The following is a 15,884-nucleotide window of genomic DNA, read 5'->3' on the forward strand; positions in this document are numbered from 1 at the left end:
CAAGGACTATGCTAGGAGTACACAAAAATTAATCACCAAATTAGTGACTGATTTTAATAGCTAATTTTAGTGTACGTATTTTTGTTAATTCAATAATGTATATATACAAAAACTAATTCTAAAAACTAAACAGATATGGTAATAAATAAAAATAAAAGCTAAAACTAACAAGTACATTTTATAACTTGCATTAATTAGATATGTATATATGGGGGCAAAGAGAAAGGTAGAAGAAGGATCGGAGCAGGGGAAATAAATATGAACAGGAGTGTGAGCTACTTCCGAAAAGTGAAAAGAGACATATTAAGGCAAGAAACTTGTGTTTCTTTGTATTGTGCCCCCTTGTGCCTAAAGTAACCTTTATTATTTTATAGGAAGCACGGTGAAGAAATCTCAACAAGCACGAAAAAGAGAACCCTAAGGCCTAAACCATAATTTTAGTGGTCCTTCTTCTAAAGCATGTTATCAAAAGAGAGATAAAGTATAGCCATATTGATGTCAAAACTATGCCTTTGAACTTGCCCCATATGATCGTAATTGATAAGCTTATGAGAAACAACAACACCCCAATAATGCACCGGAACGTTTTGTAACTCTCCAATAATTGATGATCTCTGTTGTTGGGATTAACGTGCTTGGATGTGTCCTTTGATTTTGATACAGGGGAGTACAATTCAAGAGCCTTCTTCGTTTTGGTGTCCATAGAGCTACTTGGTGATGAACTTGATGATGAGTAAACCGGAAAGCATCCCTTTGATGATCCAAAATGATTTTTGTGTTGAGCCCTTTTGTTCTGCTAGGATATATAACAATTATTCAAGATAAACTGCATTTTTTTTTTTTATTGTTAAGAATAGTAGGAATGAAAATTATCTAAGGAGCTTAGACTAACCAATAGTGTTTCAAAGAGCAGCACAGCTTTAATCACCTTAGCAAGCTTTCGTTTTGGAGGGTTTGACTGAGTAACATTAATCCAATCCTCTTCATGCTTCTCTGAAACGGCGGGGATACACGAAAAACGACGACTAGAGGAGCGATCGACGATGGTGGTTTTAGGCTCTAGCATGGAATCAATGTCAACAACGGGGCGGATACAGGTAAAGAACTTGTTCTTTGAGCCTTTCTTCTTCATGTTTATTTATTGTTGTGCAAGACAAGCTTAGAAGGTAAGAGAGTATAATGGAGATGACAAGGGTTACATACAAGAGTTAGAAATGGAGTTATATATAATTAAAAGGGGGAGGAATTGAAGGACGAAAAGAAAGAGGAAGAGGTACGGTTTTGTATTTAATGTGAGGCATTTTGTGGAGATGAAAACTGTGAGAAGGCCTGCAAATTATGTCTCATTTGGTGAAGTGAACAAAGTACAAACACTTGAGACTAAAAACGTAACTCTTATAAGGTTGGCAATTGGCATGCATGTGTGACTTTAATGAAATATATAAATATAGAAATATGCAGACATATTTAATTTGATAGTACTGAGATAAAGATAAAAAAAAATAAGAAGAAGAGGATGATGATATTATATGTCTATTTATCTTATGATATCTGTGTATCAAAGTCTACTAATTAGTTTCAAACTTTGTGAGTGTGGGTTAAAACTTAAAAGTGTAGTGGGGGCAAAGGGAATAAGAGAAAAAAAAGGCAAATGCAACTTTGGGGCCACCCGTGATGGATAAATACACCATTTTAAAAGATTAAGTGCAAAGTCTACTACCCAAAATAAAAAGTTGTGTAAATAATAAAAGATGAACCTATCTAACTCTGAGAGGGGAGGTACCTACTGAAGTTAATGCAAGGTGTGCATAAAGGTATATATGGATAAGAGATTTATTTTCCGTAATACTAGAAAAACAAAAAAAACTAGTTTAAATCGATTTATGGTAAGATACATTAAAAAAATAAAAAAAATAATTTTTAGTAGTTTTTTGGTTAATAATTTGTTGTTACTAAATATTTTTATTTTTAAATAATTTTATTAACAAAATATATCCCTCTAAATAGAAATTGACAAATTGAAATAACGGCTTTTTTATTGAAATAAATAAAGAAAATTCATTATTTCCTTAAATATGCACCCATGAAAATTATTATCTAAATGCATAGTATCATTTTTCGGCCACCACCCACGAAATGAGTTTAGCCTCCAACTTAAACAAGGCGCCCACGAATTGGACCAGGGTGCCGTTATGCGACAAGCGCCCAAGAAATTGGCATTTAAGGTAGGACACCCACGAATTGGGCCATTTCCTAGGAGGTACAAACGAAATGGCACTTGAGACATATAACTGGGATGCCAGACGCGAGTTGGCCCAAATTCAGTTGCACCCCACACGAATTGGTGCAACTCAGGTGCACTTCCTATGAAATAGAGCATGAATTTCGCTATATAAAGGGCTGTGGCAGCTAGTTTAAAACCACATTTGGAAATCATTGTTGTGTCTCCGAGTAATTCATTCCCAACCACTCTCTTCCATCTCCAACAACTCTCTTCTATCTCCATCTCTTCACCTTCTTTATAAAATACTTAAGTTGGTACGTTGTTGTGCTTATAACTTCTGAAAATGTCTACGTTATCATATATCCTAATGGAGAAATTTCTCATACATCTGAAGGTATTACATTTATTTGTGACGATCCACTGTGAAAAATGACCACGCCCCAAACATCATTGCAAGAGCTGAAAAATGTGATCCTCATGAATACTGGTATGGTCAGAAAGAAGGAAATCACGAAGTTGACTTACAGAATTTCAGTTGCAGTCGCCAACTCATTTGCGTATCAGAAAATGCATATTAAATCTGACCAACAAGTGTCGATGATGTTTTCTTACCATCGGAGCATTGGAAGTATCTACTCATTGGAACTATGTGTGAATCTCCAAGATGTTGGAGGAAGCTCCTCTAGTTCCAATAATGTGGAGCAAGCTCGAAATTTCAGTGCGGCAGATTTGATGCCAGGTCAAGAGATTTGAAGAGCTTGTAGTCCAACCTTCAACGCCTTTATGACACTTGGTCAAACTGTAGCAAATCGTCGTTCACGTCCCTCCCCTTCTAACCGTGTTCCATCCATAGAAGGTATTGTTGACGGGTTGGCAGAAACTTCTAATGAAGATGAGATCGAAGATGATAGTGGTGAAGAAGCCGAAGTAGTTCCCGAAAACCAACCTGTTTACCACGAGAGGGATGTTCCGAATTGTGTTAAATCAGTTGCTGTGGGAGGGGGTGGTGGTGGATCTAGTGGTACCCCAGGCCACTACTTGTCTTTAAATCTTGGTGCCATGATGTCGACCACCGCCGAAGACACACCGAGAAACTATGATTTGTCTGGTGAGATGAAGTTGGAGGTTGGTTTGAAATTTATTAATAGAGAAACTGCGATGCTTGCTGTAAAGAACTACAACATTCGAAGAAGTGCAGAATATAAGGTGGTAGAGTCAGATCAAGCTAGGTATGCCTGTCGATGCAAGCAGTTTGGAGACTAATGTCGTTGGATGGTACGAGTTGCAAAGATAAAGGCCTCCAGATTTTGGATAATTCGAAAATACAAAGGGCGCCACACTTGTTTGGCAAGCTCCAAGTCTCAAGATCATGCTCAGCTTGATAGCAATGTCATCTGTCAGCATGTATTCCCCATGGTTTATGCAGATGCTACTATTTGCATTAAGGTGTTGCAAGGATCAGTCGAGGCAGCCTATGGGTACAAGGTTTCTTACAAGAAGGTTTGGCACGCAAAGCAGAAGGCAATTGCCAAAATTTATGGTGATTAGGAGGAGTCATACGACCAGCTTCGGAGATATTTCAATGCATTGCAAGCTTTTGTTCCAGGTATTTTTGTCAATTGAAAGTTATGGTAATTTATAAGTTGGAGTCGTTATGGTGTGGTTCTAATTAAGTGTAGTCGTGTCAGGCACAATTGTTGATATCCAAACACAACCGAACTACATCGGCAACATGTTGGACCGTCACAGTGTCATGTTTCATCAGGTTTTTTGGTTGTTTCCGTCCTGTGTTGAAGCCTTCAAGCACTGTAAACCACTGATCTTCGTAGATGAAACGCACTTGTATGGTAAGTACACAGGGACCCTGTCGATGGGCATAGCGCAGGACAGGAGTAACAACATTCTGCCCGTTGTTTGCGATTGTCGAAAGGGAGAACACGGAGTCCTGGTTCTTTTTCCTTTCGAACCTCAGGAGACATGTAGCAACTCAACCAGGGATACTGCTTATCTCTGATCGGCATGCAACAATAAAGGCTGCTTTAGAGCGGGCTGGGTGTGGATGGAAACACAATGTGTACTGTGTGAGACATATTGCCTCTAACTTTGTAACCAGTTTCAAGAGCAAGGAAGCAAAAAGGCACCTAGTCAACGCGGCATATTGCAAGACACAAGAGCAGGCACAATACTACCTTGAGTTAATTAGCAATGAGGATCCAGTCTCTTCTCTGCAAATGATGACCTGGATCCGAGGGTTGGAGCCTCCGAAGTGGCTGCAGCATCGTGACGAGGACCGACGATACGGTCATATGACAACCAACCTGTCGGAGTGTATCAATTCTGTTCTCAAGGGTACCCATAATTTTCCAGTTTGTTCTATTGTGAAGTCTACTTACCATCGTGTTAATGAATTATTTGTCAAGAAAGGTCGCGAGCGAGGAACAGGCACAGATCGCATGCGGTCAAGTTTTTTCGTAGTTCCTGCAGAAAGCTATACTAGCTAATAGAGAATGTATTTCCCAGATGCTTGTGATATCATACGACAGACAAACGTCTATCTTCACAGTCGATGAGATAGCGGCCGTCGGGGTCCAGTCGTGTTTCAGGGTTTATCTAGAACAAGGCAGATGTGACTATGGATACTTCCAAGCATTGCACTGTCTATGTGCTCATGTGATGGCCGCTTGTGCACACGCAAGGATTGATTGGTCACCTTATGTCGCGCCAGTCTATCATGTTGAGAGCGTGTTTCGGGTTTACCAGATGGAATTTCCTCCAATGTCGGACAAGGAGTTGTGGCCTCCTTATGAAGGTCAACGGGTCTTCCCTAATTCCCATCTTTGAAGAACAATGGAAGGACATCCGGTGTCTACAAGGATCAGGAATGAGATGGACGAGGTCGAGCCAGGACCTGGAAAGCGATGCGGACTTTGTAGGCAACCGGGTCATACAAGACGGAACTGTCCGCATACATCTTCCACTTAGAAGATGCATGTTCTCTAGGGTTGTATTTCCTTTAAGTCGATTTGCATTTTACATTGTAAGGAAACATGTGTCTTGTTGGTTGTTACCTTCGTAACGCGCAGTACCACCTATAGTAATCTTGGATGGGACGCAAGGTCTCCGCGCGATCAATCTGTAGACGATATGACTCGGTACGACAGCTTGCCCATACCTCAAACCAAGTTGACAGGCGTATGGGCCACCAACCATCGTTGTTTCGGGCCGACTATCGATGGAATGTATCAATATTCAAGGGGGGATTCGGCAGTCCTTGTTTGCCCCCAAATTGCCGCAACGCTCTATCGATGTTTAGAATCTCAATCCACCGGAATAATATCAGCGGTACAACCGAGGTGTAAAAGTCTCCATGTGGAGCACCAAGAAATTCAGCGGGCACTCTTGACAGAATATGAGGTTCCATATACGGCAACCAATTAAACTACACGGAGAGTGACATAACGTTAACACATATTAAGACGAACACCATAGATAAATATCCACAAAGGCTAAACCAGATCTCGTCCACTTGCAGATTGTCCAACCTCAGTCAGTGCCTCAGTAGGCATTGCTCAGCGTAGTCATTATGTCCATTCTTGCCCACCCACCTGAGGGAAAATCAGTACGTGCAAATAAGTTGTATAGTTAACAATAAATCAAAATTTATGACGTAATGAAACTAAACAGGATATGCCATATGATACCACACCTTGTAGCTAATGGAAAACTATACGGCGTCGCCACCTCTGGTGCCCAGAAAGATAGCATGTAATAAATCTATGACATTAACAATGTATGACAACCAACCATACCTTTGACATTGTAATCTGTTGCCAAGCACATGGCTTGATATAAATTTTTCTCGATGTTGCTACCACCACTGTCGCCCATGTTACACTTTTCTAATCAAATCACAACATAACATTATTAACCAAAACACATTTTTTTCTCTCCTCCACGGTTTATGATTTTCAACCCTCTCTTCCACCCATTTTCGTTTCATGCTGCACTTGGTCCCCTCCCCTCCTCCCCTTTATATACACACCAAGCCACTTGCCCCTACCATTTATATACACAACAATGCATGCTTGTAACGGACTGCCACAACTTGAAACTTGCAGCCTTCACCACAAACCTATACCATTTTATTGCTGCCGCCAATGGCTTGGTCATTTTGTGGGCGCCGCAACATGTGTGGCCTAACTCGTGGATGCCAGAAGCGAGATGCTCCATTTCGCATGCGCCGCCGTTGATGTGCCCATTTTGCTGCTGCCTCCAATGATATGCAGTCCTCCATTTTGCGGGTGGCAGGCTTGAAACGGTGGTCAACGCTTCGGTGCTGCGCATTTAGATAATAATTTTCATGGGTGCGTATTTAGGAAAATAATGAATTTTGTTTATTTATTTCCATAAAAAAGCCTTGAAATAATTGAATTTGAGAGTTAGAATTTAAATTGTATTATTAATAATTAAGTTGAATAATGTGGTCTAACACTGGAAAAAAGGTGGAACATATATGAAAAAACTAGGACTAGGAGCCACTACTATGTTGGCTAAGATATTATATTATTATTATAATAAAGTTATGTTCAAAATAGTCTTTGAAATTTTCTACGAACTTTAGTTATGTCTCTAATTTTTTAAAACGATCAAATAAATTTCTCAAGTTGCAAAATGTTAATATTCGGTAGTCTCTAATTAGATTATCGTTAACATAATGCTGACATGTACAGTTAAGTGTTAACATGAGACAATAAAATACGACATCTTTTTTAGATGGAAGTTGAAAAGGATCAAAACGACGATGCATTGCTCCTATGTTCATCAAATTATATCTCCTCTTTGGTCCCCTACCAAAATCTTTTCCTTCTTCCTCGTTGACTCATCTCCTCCATTGCTGTCTTGATCGTCTAGCAGGGCTCCATTCCGACACCCTTAATTCTATCAAGTGGAAAGATTTTTCACGAAGTACTATCTTTGCACAACATTAACCGAGAAAGATACACAAAGAGAAGTCACATATATACACAAACATGTTTTTTTGTTTCTCCATTATTTTCACAAATTATTTTTTGAGATTTTTCCATTCTTGTTTTTCTCTTCTATTAAATACACATCAATCACTTTAATTCTGCCTATTCTTTTGGTTCTTCATTTGATTTGTTTTTATTAAGATAATAAGATTAACTTCGCGTATATTGCACTTGCGGTACATAACTAGTCCCAAGCCCAGATAAAGGAGGAGGGTTGTGTTAGGTCTTTCGACAACCAACATAAAAACTTTGTCAAACCTCCATGACATGAATCAAAGATATTATTGCGCTAAAGCTAGGTCATTTTCTGGAAACAACGCGCTGTATGGCTCGAGTATGGTGTCAAATAAGCAAGAACCGCTGCATCAGTGTCCGAATGTAGTGTTAAATGAGCAAGGGTTCCTGCATTTTCGTGAACGGATGAGGGTAAATAAGCTAGTTCACAAAGTAAAAGGTATAGGTCGGAGCGACAGAAAGTTGAGATTTGGGACATGGAACATAGGCACTCTAATAGGAAAGTCCATGGAGGTTGTGGACACCATGACAAGGGGAAAGATTAACATTATGTGCCTACAAGAAGCAAAATGGGTTGGTGCGAAGGCTAGGGAGTTGGATACTTCTGGTTTCAAACTTTGGTATACAAGAAAGGTGAAGAATAGGAATTGGGTTGGTATTATTGAGATAAGCAGTGGAAGAAGGACGTAGTGGATGTCAAAATGGTGGGAGATCAGATCATCTCTATCAAACTTGTGGTGGAGGGATATGCTTTTCATGTGATTAGCGCCTATGCATCACAAGTGAATTCGAAGGAACAACACAAGATAAGGTTTTGGGAGGATCTAGAGAGTTTGGTCCAAGGCATACCTTTATCAGATAAGATTTTCTTAGGAGGAGATTTAAATGGCCATGTTGGAAGAGAAATGACTGGGTATGGAAGTATTCACGGAGGCCATGATTTCGGGGTGATCAATGCCGAGGGTAAAACTATTTTGGACTTTTCCTCAACCTTTGACCTTCTCATCGCAAATACATGTTTTAAAAAGAGAGACGAACATCTTATAACCTATAAGAGTGGCATGACAATCTCTCAAATCGACTTCTTCTTGTTGAGGAGAATCGATCGAAAATTTTGCATTAATTGTAAAATTATCCAGGGAGAAAGTTTGACAACACAACATAGGGTGCTCGTCATGGATTTTCGCATTGAGAAAAAGTTGAGGAAAAGACATCATACAAAGAACCCAAGGATAAGGTGGTAGTGGATAAAAGGTGAGAAACCAAGAAGCTTCCTAAGACGGGTAGAAGAAGAGGCAAAGTAGGATGGAAAAGGAAGCACGGAAGAGATGTGGAGGGAGATGGCAGAAGTTATTAGGAGAACAGCAAAAGAAAGCTTTGGTGAATCTAAAGGAATAGGACCAAGAGACAAGGAGTCTTGGTGGTGGAATGCGAGTGTATAAGAAAAGATAAAGATAAAAAGGGAGTGCTTTAAAGAGTGGTCTTTTTGCCGCAATGCAGATAATTGGGAAAAATATAAGACGGCTAAGCAAGAGACAAAAGTGGCTGTAAGTGAAGCAAGAAGAAGAGCATATGAGGGTCTCTACCAGTCTTTGGGCATGAAAGAAGGAAAAAAAGGTATATATAGAACGTAAAGAGCCGTGAAAGAAGAACGAGAGACTTGGATCAGGTTAAGTGCATAAAGGATAAGGATGGAGAGGTGCTGGCTCAAGAGGAGAAGATTAATGAAAGGTGGAAGAGTTACTTCTATGAGTTATTTAATGAAGGACAGAAGACTCTTTCGAGCCTTGGTCGGTTATGCACAAGGGAAGAAGATCAAAACTTTGACTATTATCGAAGGATTCGAGACTTCGAGGTAAAAGAGGCTCTAAAACAGATGAAAAATGGTAGGGCAGTAGGACCTGATAATATCCCGATTGAGGTTTGTAAGGGCATTAGAGGGAAAGGCATCAACTGGTTAACCAAACTTTTTAATGAGATTTTAAGGTCAAAGAAGATGCCTGATGAGTGGAAAAAAAGCACCTTGGTACCTATCTACAAGAATAAAGGGGATATACAAAGTTGCGAAAACTATAGAGGGATCAATCTCATGAGCCATACCATGAAGTTATGGGAAAGGGTGATAGAATGGAGGTTGAGAAAAGAGACACAAGTAACAGAGAACCAATTTAGATTTATGCTAGGAAGATCCACCACCGAAGCGATATACATGTTAAAAAGGATGATGGAGAGGTATCGTAGTAATAAAAAGGATCTACATATAGTGTTTATTGATTTGGAAAAAACGTACGATAGGGTGCCAAGGGAGATCTTATGGAAGATTTTAGAAAAGAGGAGAGTAAGGATCACATATATTCGTGTAATTAAAGACATGTATGATGTGGCCATAACTAGTGTGAAGACTCAAGGTGGTGTGACAGAGAAATTTTCTATTGGTATATGATTACACCAGGGATCATCCTTAAGCCCATATCTTTTCACATTAGTCTTGGAAGTACTCACAGAGCCCATCCAAGAGCCTGTGCCATGGTGCATGCATTTTGCCGATGATATCGTCTTTATGGGAGAGTCAAGGAAAAACCTAAATAAGAAGTTTGACTTATGGAGAGAAGTTTTAGAAGTGTATGGTCTACACATAAGCCGTAACAAGACGGAATATATGGAATATAAGTTCAGTCTAAGAAAGGAAAACCCTAATATAGAGGTGAAGATTGGAGAAAATATCCTACCAAAAGTTAAAAGTTTTAAGTATCTTGGGTGCATCATATAGGATAATGGAGAGATTGAACAGGATGTAAATCATAGGATCCAGCAGGTTGGTCAAAATGGCGGAGTGCATCTGATTTTATATGCGACAAAAAAGGACCTTTAAAACTTAAAGGTAAATTCTATCGCACTGCTATAAGACCGGCTATGCTTTATGGTACGGAGTGTTGGGCGGCCAAAGGGGAGCACGAAAATAAGCTGAGTGTGGCATATATGAAGATGTTGAGATGGATGAGTGATCATACGCGATTGGATAAAATAAGGAACGAAGATATAAGGGAGAGAGTTGGAGTAGCACCTATTGTGGAAAAGATGGTTGAATCGCGTCTCAGGTATTTTGGACATGTGAGAAGAAGACCGACAGAACACCCAATCCGGAGAGTGGATGAGATGGAAGATGGACAATGGGTGAAAGGCAGAGGAAGACCTAATGTAAGACCCATAAATTTCAGAAAAAAAAAAGGAAATTAAATTATATTATTTCTAATTATAAATTAGAATACTTGATTAAAAACTGATTAGTAAATTGATAATTAAGTAGTATTTTTAAAGTAATTTTAAGAGATTAAATTAGATTTTAAATTTGTACAATATACTTTAATTTTATTAAAATTTACCAAATTTCAATTTACCTAAAATTAATAAATTATTGATTTCATATTTGTCCCAAATTAAAGCCCTAATGTGCTAAACACTTCCTAAAACTTTAACCCTAATTCCCCCCCCCCCTTCAGCCGCCATACCCCTTTCCTTTTCTTCCAAAAACAAACTCACAACACCACACTTAACAGCAGCCAAAAATCCACAGAAAGAAAGAAAGAGAGGAGAGGGTGCGAATCAGGAGGGAGAAGAAAGGGGGAGAGCGTGCCGGCGAGTCACTGCCGCTCGTCGCGCCGCTGTCTTCGCCGATGAAGGAGGAGCGAGGAGAGTGTGTCACGGAGCAGGGGAAGCTCGCGCGAGTGAGGAGCGTCGCCACCGTCGTCGCGCCGTGCGCCGCCAGCTTCGCTGCACCTCGTCATCACCATCGCCGTCGGACCGCCATGGAGTCGTTGCCGTCGAACCGGCGTTGCGAGCTGCTATCGAGCCTCAAGCAGAATCCGATGCGAAGAGAGAGAGACAGAACAACGCGAGGAGAGAGAGAAGGCGTTGCGGGGGTTTCTGCCGCCGCTGCTCTCTCCGCCATCGCCGCCGCCGGAGTCACGAGCTGAGGTGGGGAAGGAGACCATTTTCCCTGTTGCTGTTGCAGTCACTGCGCTACTACTGCTACGCTTCATTTTCCTTGTTTTCCTTAATTACCGTAAGTCATTTTTGTTTCTGAACCCCCACTGCTATTGTCATGTTATCCGTTGATTGAGAAGTTTAAGACGTTGATGTTTTAGGATTAAGCTGCTGCAACTGTGGACTGTGATGGTTGATGCTCTGAAAGAGTTGTCGCTGCTGGGGTGACTGGAATTACTACTGCCAGTTCTACCGTTGCTACCGATGCTGTTGACTTGCCCCAATTCAAGTTCAGTGTCACTGCCCTAGGTCTAGCCTGTCTCCTGACTCTGTTTCACTTTTATACTCTGAACTGCCTTGGTCTCGTTTATCTGTTTGTTACAATTTTAATTCCATTTTATTTTTGGTATTGCCTTGAATTTTTAGAGTTGTTTCCGCGTTTGATTCCATCAAATTTGATGTTGCTGCTGTTAATACTGCTGATTCTAATGCCATTGCTGCTGTTGCTGTTAATTTGGAATAAGTGGGTTTGTCGCCTTTGATTCTTGAATTCAGCTAGTCGAGGTAGGGGTTTTCTTAAAATTTATTTTATCTTACAGAGTTGTTATAAATAGATATTAGTGTGAGAAACATATGTCTGTGATTATGATTGTCTTATAAATGTGGTTGTTTGTTGGACTGATTGACTGATTGCTTGATTGCTTGGGTAGGTTGTGATTGCTGAAAAGAAATTAGTTTGAAAGGTTATTTGGTTGATTATTATAAAAAAATGGCTTTTCTTGGTTTTGAAGCTATTTTTGATGATATAAAGGAATTGGATTTGGAAATGATTTGGAATATGAAACTGAATTAGCTTTGGAAATGGTTTAATTTTGAGTTAGTGACTTTGTAAATGACTTTATAAATGATTTAGTATTTGAGCTGGGTTAATTTTAAAAAGAGATTTATTATGGGCACTGATTCGCTTTGAAAATACTTTGATACTAGAATTGGTTGAATTTTAGAAAGTGATTGAGATTTGGAAATGGTTGAGAAAGGATTTGAGAAATGTTTGGATGGGACCCGAAAAGGGTGGCAGTGTCCGAATTTTAAAGGAAATGCTGCCGAAATTTTAAAAAATTGGAAGTTTTGGTTGAAGTAATTGTTTAAAAAGATTTAGTTCTTAAACGTTATTTATTTAAGATTGATTTATTTAGAAAAGAAAGAATTATGTTTTGGATTGAGATTGTTGATTAACGGAAAGAAGGATGATGAGGATTGATTTGAAATATGATTTTAGAATGAATTTGGAAATGGGATATGGATTGATGAATGATGATGATATTGAAAATGGCTTAGATATTGATGAATGATGAATGAATTGTTTATATGGCTTATGAATTTGAAATATCTTGAGATACGAGGTTCCCTGGATTAAGTGCCGTGGCTTGCCACCACGTGTACCAGGTTGAAAACTCGATACTCTACGATGTAAGTGTGTGACCGGGCACTATATAAATTCCCGGGAATGTTACCCCCATTGAGTAATATTGATTATTTGAGAAAAAGCTATGCATAGACTCTTGGGGATGCACGTCGGGGGACAGTCTAAGTACAATTCAGACTTGTCGGGTTGGCTGGATAACCGACAGATGAGCCTCATCAGCCATAGGACAGGCATGCATCATATGCATCTGTATGCTTTGCTTGGGTTTGAACTTGTTTTGGTTTGCCTAATTGCTAAACTGTTCTTAACTGCTACTTGAACTATTTGTTGTAACTGCTTCCTACTTGTGCTTTCCTTGTCTGTCTTGCCTGTGTTTGTCCTGGCGTGTTACATTTGAGAATGGACTTAGGTGCTGAATTAATGATTGTGTTGTTTGATTGTGTGGTTAGTTTCTGATTGAGATTTGCTTATGAGAAAAGGAAGACTTTGGATTTCTGAAAATATTAAACATTGTTTCTTTGAAAATGTTTTAAACGATTAGCTGTTGGATTTTAAAAGGATTCATAAGGCAACGAAAGTCACTGAATTTGAAACAGTTTTCTTATTGAATATCTTCTTATGACAACTTTGAAACTCCGTGGTGAGACCATGTGGTTAGGTTCTCACCCCCTACAGCTTTACCTTTTCAGGAACCAGATGAAGAGGCATTAAGAAGAGTTATACTGCGTTTGGTTTATATGCTGTTGTGTTAATCAGATTATTTTCTTCCCTCGTCTTTGTTATTACAAATTTGTAAGAGGGATAGGAGTTGTATGTTTTATATGTATATTATATTATGAGATTTTATATAAGGAGTCTTGTATATGAATCTATGTCTGCTTGTATTTCTTTAAGATAAAGTATTTGTTTCCGGTTTTTTTTAAAGAAATCAGCGATACAATGTCGAGTCACAGGCTCCTATTTTAATATTTAGTATATAAAGTAGTCGTAATACTTCTTGCTATCAGAGTAGCGCAGCCGGAAACGTGACTTCTGATAGTGAGGGTGTTACATTATGGTATCAGAGCAGTTCATCCTTATTAGAGCCTTGGGGATGGACTGACCATGCTTCATTGCATTCTTTGAGTGTCTGTCATGTTGTAGGTCTTGTCCAAGTAACAAGAATTAGAATTTTATGCACATGACTGCCTATTAATTAACACTGTTAGCTTACCGTTGCATATTTGTTGATGTTAAGTCTGGCCAACTTAATGTTGATGGCTCATGTGAACGGGAAAGTTAATAGATTATTATAGGCGAAAAGGAATTGATAAGTAATGGGTAATGCGAGTCACGTGGTTCGTGGATGCTAGGGTTCTCTTTTCGTGCGTGGTTTCGATTTATGATTTTTGTTTACGTCGCTTAGGTTGGCATATCGTTTCTTTTTGGTTTACTATCCTCATTGAAGTTCTTTGACTCGGATTCCTTTCTTGAACCATCATTGATCATTCTCCAACCGTATTTCATTATTCGTCCATAATCTTATTTGATTGTATTCTTAAGAATTTGTTTGGGTCTTTTAAAAACATATGTCTTTACCATTGATTATATTCTTCTTCAAGAATCCTGTGCTCATTGATCTGAACTTGAACTTGTTTTGGCATAATGCATGATCTTTAAATCTTGAGCGATTTGAACCTTGAAAATTATGATTCGAACTAAGCTAACTATGTAAATTAATACTTTTGCTTCATGTCTAATGTATACCTTAAACTTACCATATTCTTGATTACCTTCCAAATTCTCGGCATCATAAAAATCCTGACCTTGAATTTCTCTACGTAATTTGTGTATCTCCTTGATGTAATCTGAGCTCATTTTGGATTGGAAAAGTTTTGAATTGATCTTTTTCTTACTTAATTGTGTTTCCCAATCATCCTTCAAATTTTTGGATAAGATTACTTTTAAGTTTAGCATATACTTTTCTACATGGATTCTAAAATTTCTTTATATGGTTTAAATCTGTTTATCTGTAAAGCTTCACCTATTCTTCTATAGAAAATAATTTCTACTTTGCATTTCCTTCATTAACTACAACTTGATTTATTTTCAACCTTATCACAGTTTTTAAACGTACTCTTATGTAATTTTACATCCGAGTATCTTTCAAGATTCTCAATAAAATAAAAAAAAACATAAAAAAAAAATAAATAATAAAATATTAAAGCAAAATAAAATAAAATTTTATTCATAGCCCAATTAAATTTCATTTTACAAACTTTGCATATTTTATTTTAACTACGATTGTTTTGATGTAATACCTTATTTAAACCTTTTGTATTTCCATGAGAAAATGAATTCATTCCTTCTTTAGATTATCCATTCTTTGTAAACGCTACCATTGATTTTTAATCTTCTTTTTTCCCTCAGCTCAAATCCGGTTTAAATAAAAGTACCGTTCTTCCTCTCGATTTTTCATATCGAAGTTCTTAAATTCAAAAGTCCTTCTTAAGATTACAACTTGATTTCCTAGCTTATGTTTTTATGCAAATTCTTATTTGATTATCTAAAAAGTCTTTCAAAGTTTTCGATGAAAAATTTTATCCTTAGTATAACTAATTTTCATTTCACAAATCTTGCATAATCTAGTTCAACTTAAATTTGTTTTAACATGACGTAATATTTACGTTTTTGATGATTCTCTTGAATTTTGTAAACAATTGTCGGCATACTTCATGACTTTTGACCATTCTTTTTTTTGTTGGTGGTTTGAACCATTTTGAAGAAGTTTTGAATTCTTTTGAAGAAATTTAAGTTTTGAATCAACTTTTTAAGTTATTGAGTTCCTTTTTAGCATCTTAATATTATTGAACATCCTTATAAAGTTGTGACTTCAAGTATATTACTGGAGTTTTGTTTTAAACCTTTTTAAACAAGTTTTGATTTATTCTTATGCAAAGTTGTCCCTGACTTTGAATTGTCTTACTTGAGCAGTGCCTCTCTTTAATGTGATTTGAACTTGTTTCGGGGCGATATAACCGTTTATTAAAATTTTAATAAAATCGCTTTCAATTCAGCCTACACTCCTTTACCTTATACTCTGAAAGTTTCTGTATGTGATTTAAACCTGTTTGATTGTAATGCATCATCTTTTCTTTTATGAGTAAAACTTTATGTCGGGTTTTCTTCCAACAAGATTGTAGTTTTCATACATGCTTGAAAAAGA

At 38.0% G+C, this 15,884-nt stretch overlaps 1 protein-coding gene and 1 long non-coding RNA gene across 3 annotated transcripts; one reads left to right on the plus strand and one right to left on the minus strand.

The window, feature by feature from the left end:
• Positions 1 to 218: 218 nt before the first annotated feature.
• LOC107461993 (uncharacterized) lies at positions 219 to 1,391 on the minus strand. 2 transcript variants are annotated; one of them, XM_016080545.3, is made up of 2 exons: positions 929 to 1,391; positions 219 to 793 (listed from the first exon to the last, which is right to left on the minus strand). In XM_016080545.3, exons 1-2 carry the CDS (start codon positions 1,130 to 1,132, stop codon positions 425 to 427), a joined length of 573 nt encoding a protein of 190 aa, XP_015936031.1. In that variant the 5' UTR covers positions 1,133 to 1,391; the 3' UTR covers positions 219 to 424. The 2 variants fall into 2 exon arrangements, with proteins under 2 accessions (XP_015936031.1, XP_015936030.1); XM_016080544.3 differs by having other exon boundaries at positions 893 to 1,391.
• Positions 1,392 to 10,859: 9,468 nt separating this feature from the next.
• Positions 10,860 to 13,526, plus strand: LOC107462086 (uncharacterized). Its single transcript, XR_001586719.3, has 4 exons — positions 10,860 to 11,332; positions 11,415 to 11,562; positions 11,680 to 11,817; positions 13,355 to 13,526. It is a non-coding gene; the product is annotated as an uncharacterized LOC107462086 (long non-coding RNA).
• The last annotated feature ends 2,358 nt before the right edge of the window (positions 13,527 to 15,884 follow it).

Source organism: Arachis duranensis, chromosome 8, assembly GCF_000817695.3.
Source record: "Arachis duranensis cultivar V14167 chromosome 8, aradu.V14167.gnm2.J7QH, whole genome shotgun sequence".
Lineage (NCBI taxonomy): Eukaryota > Viridiplantae > Streptophyta > Magnoliopsida > Fabales > Fabaceae > Arachis > Arachis duranensis.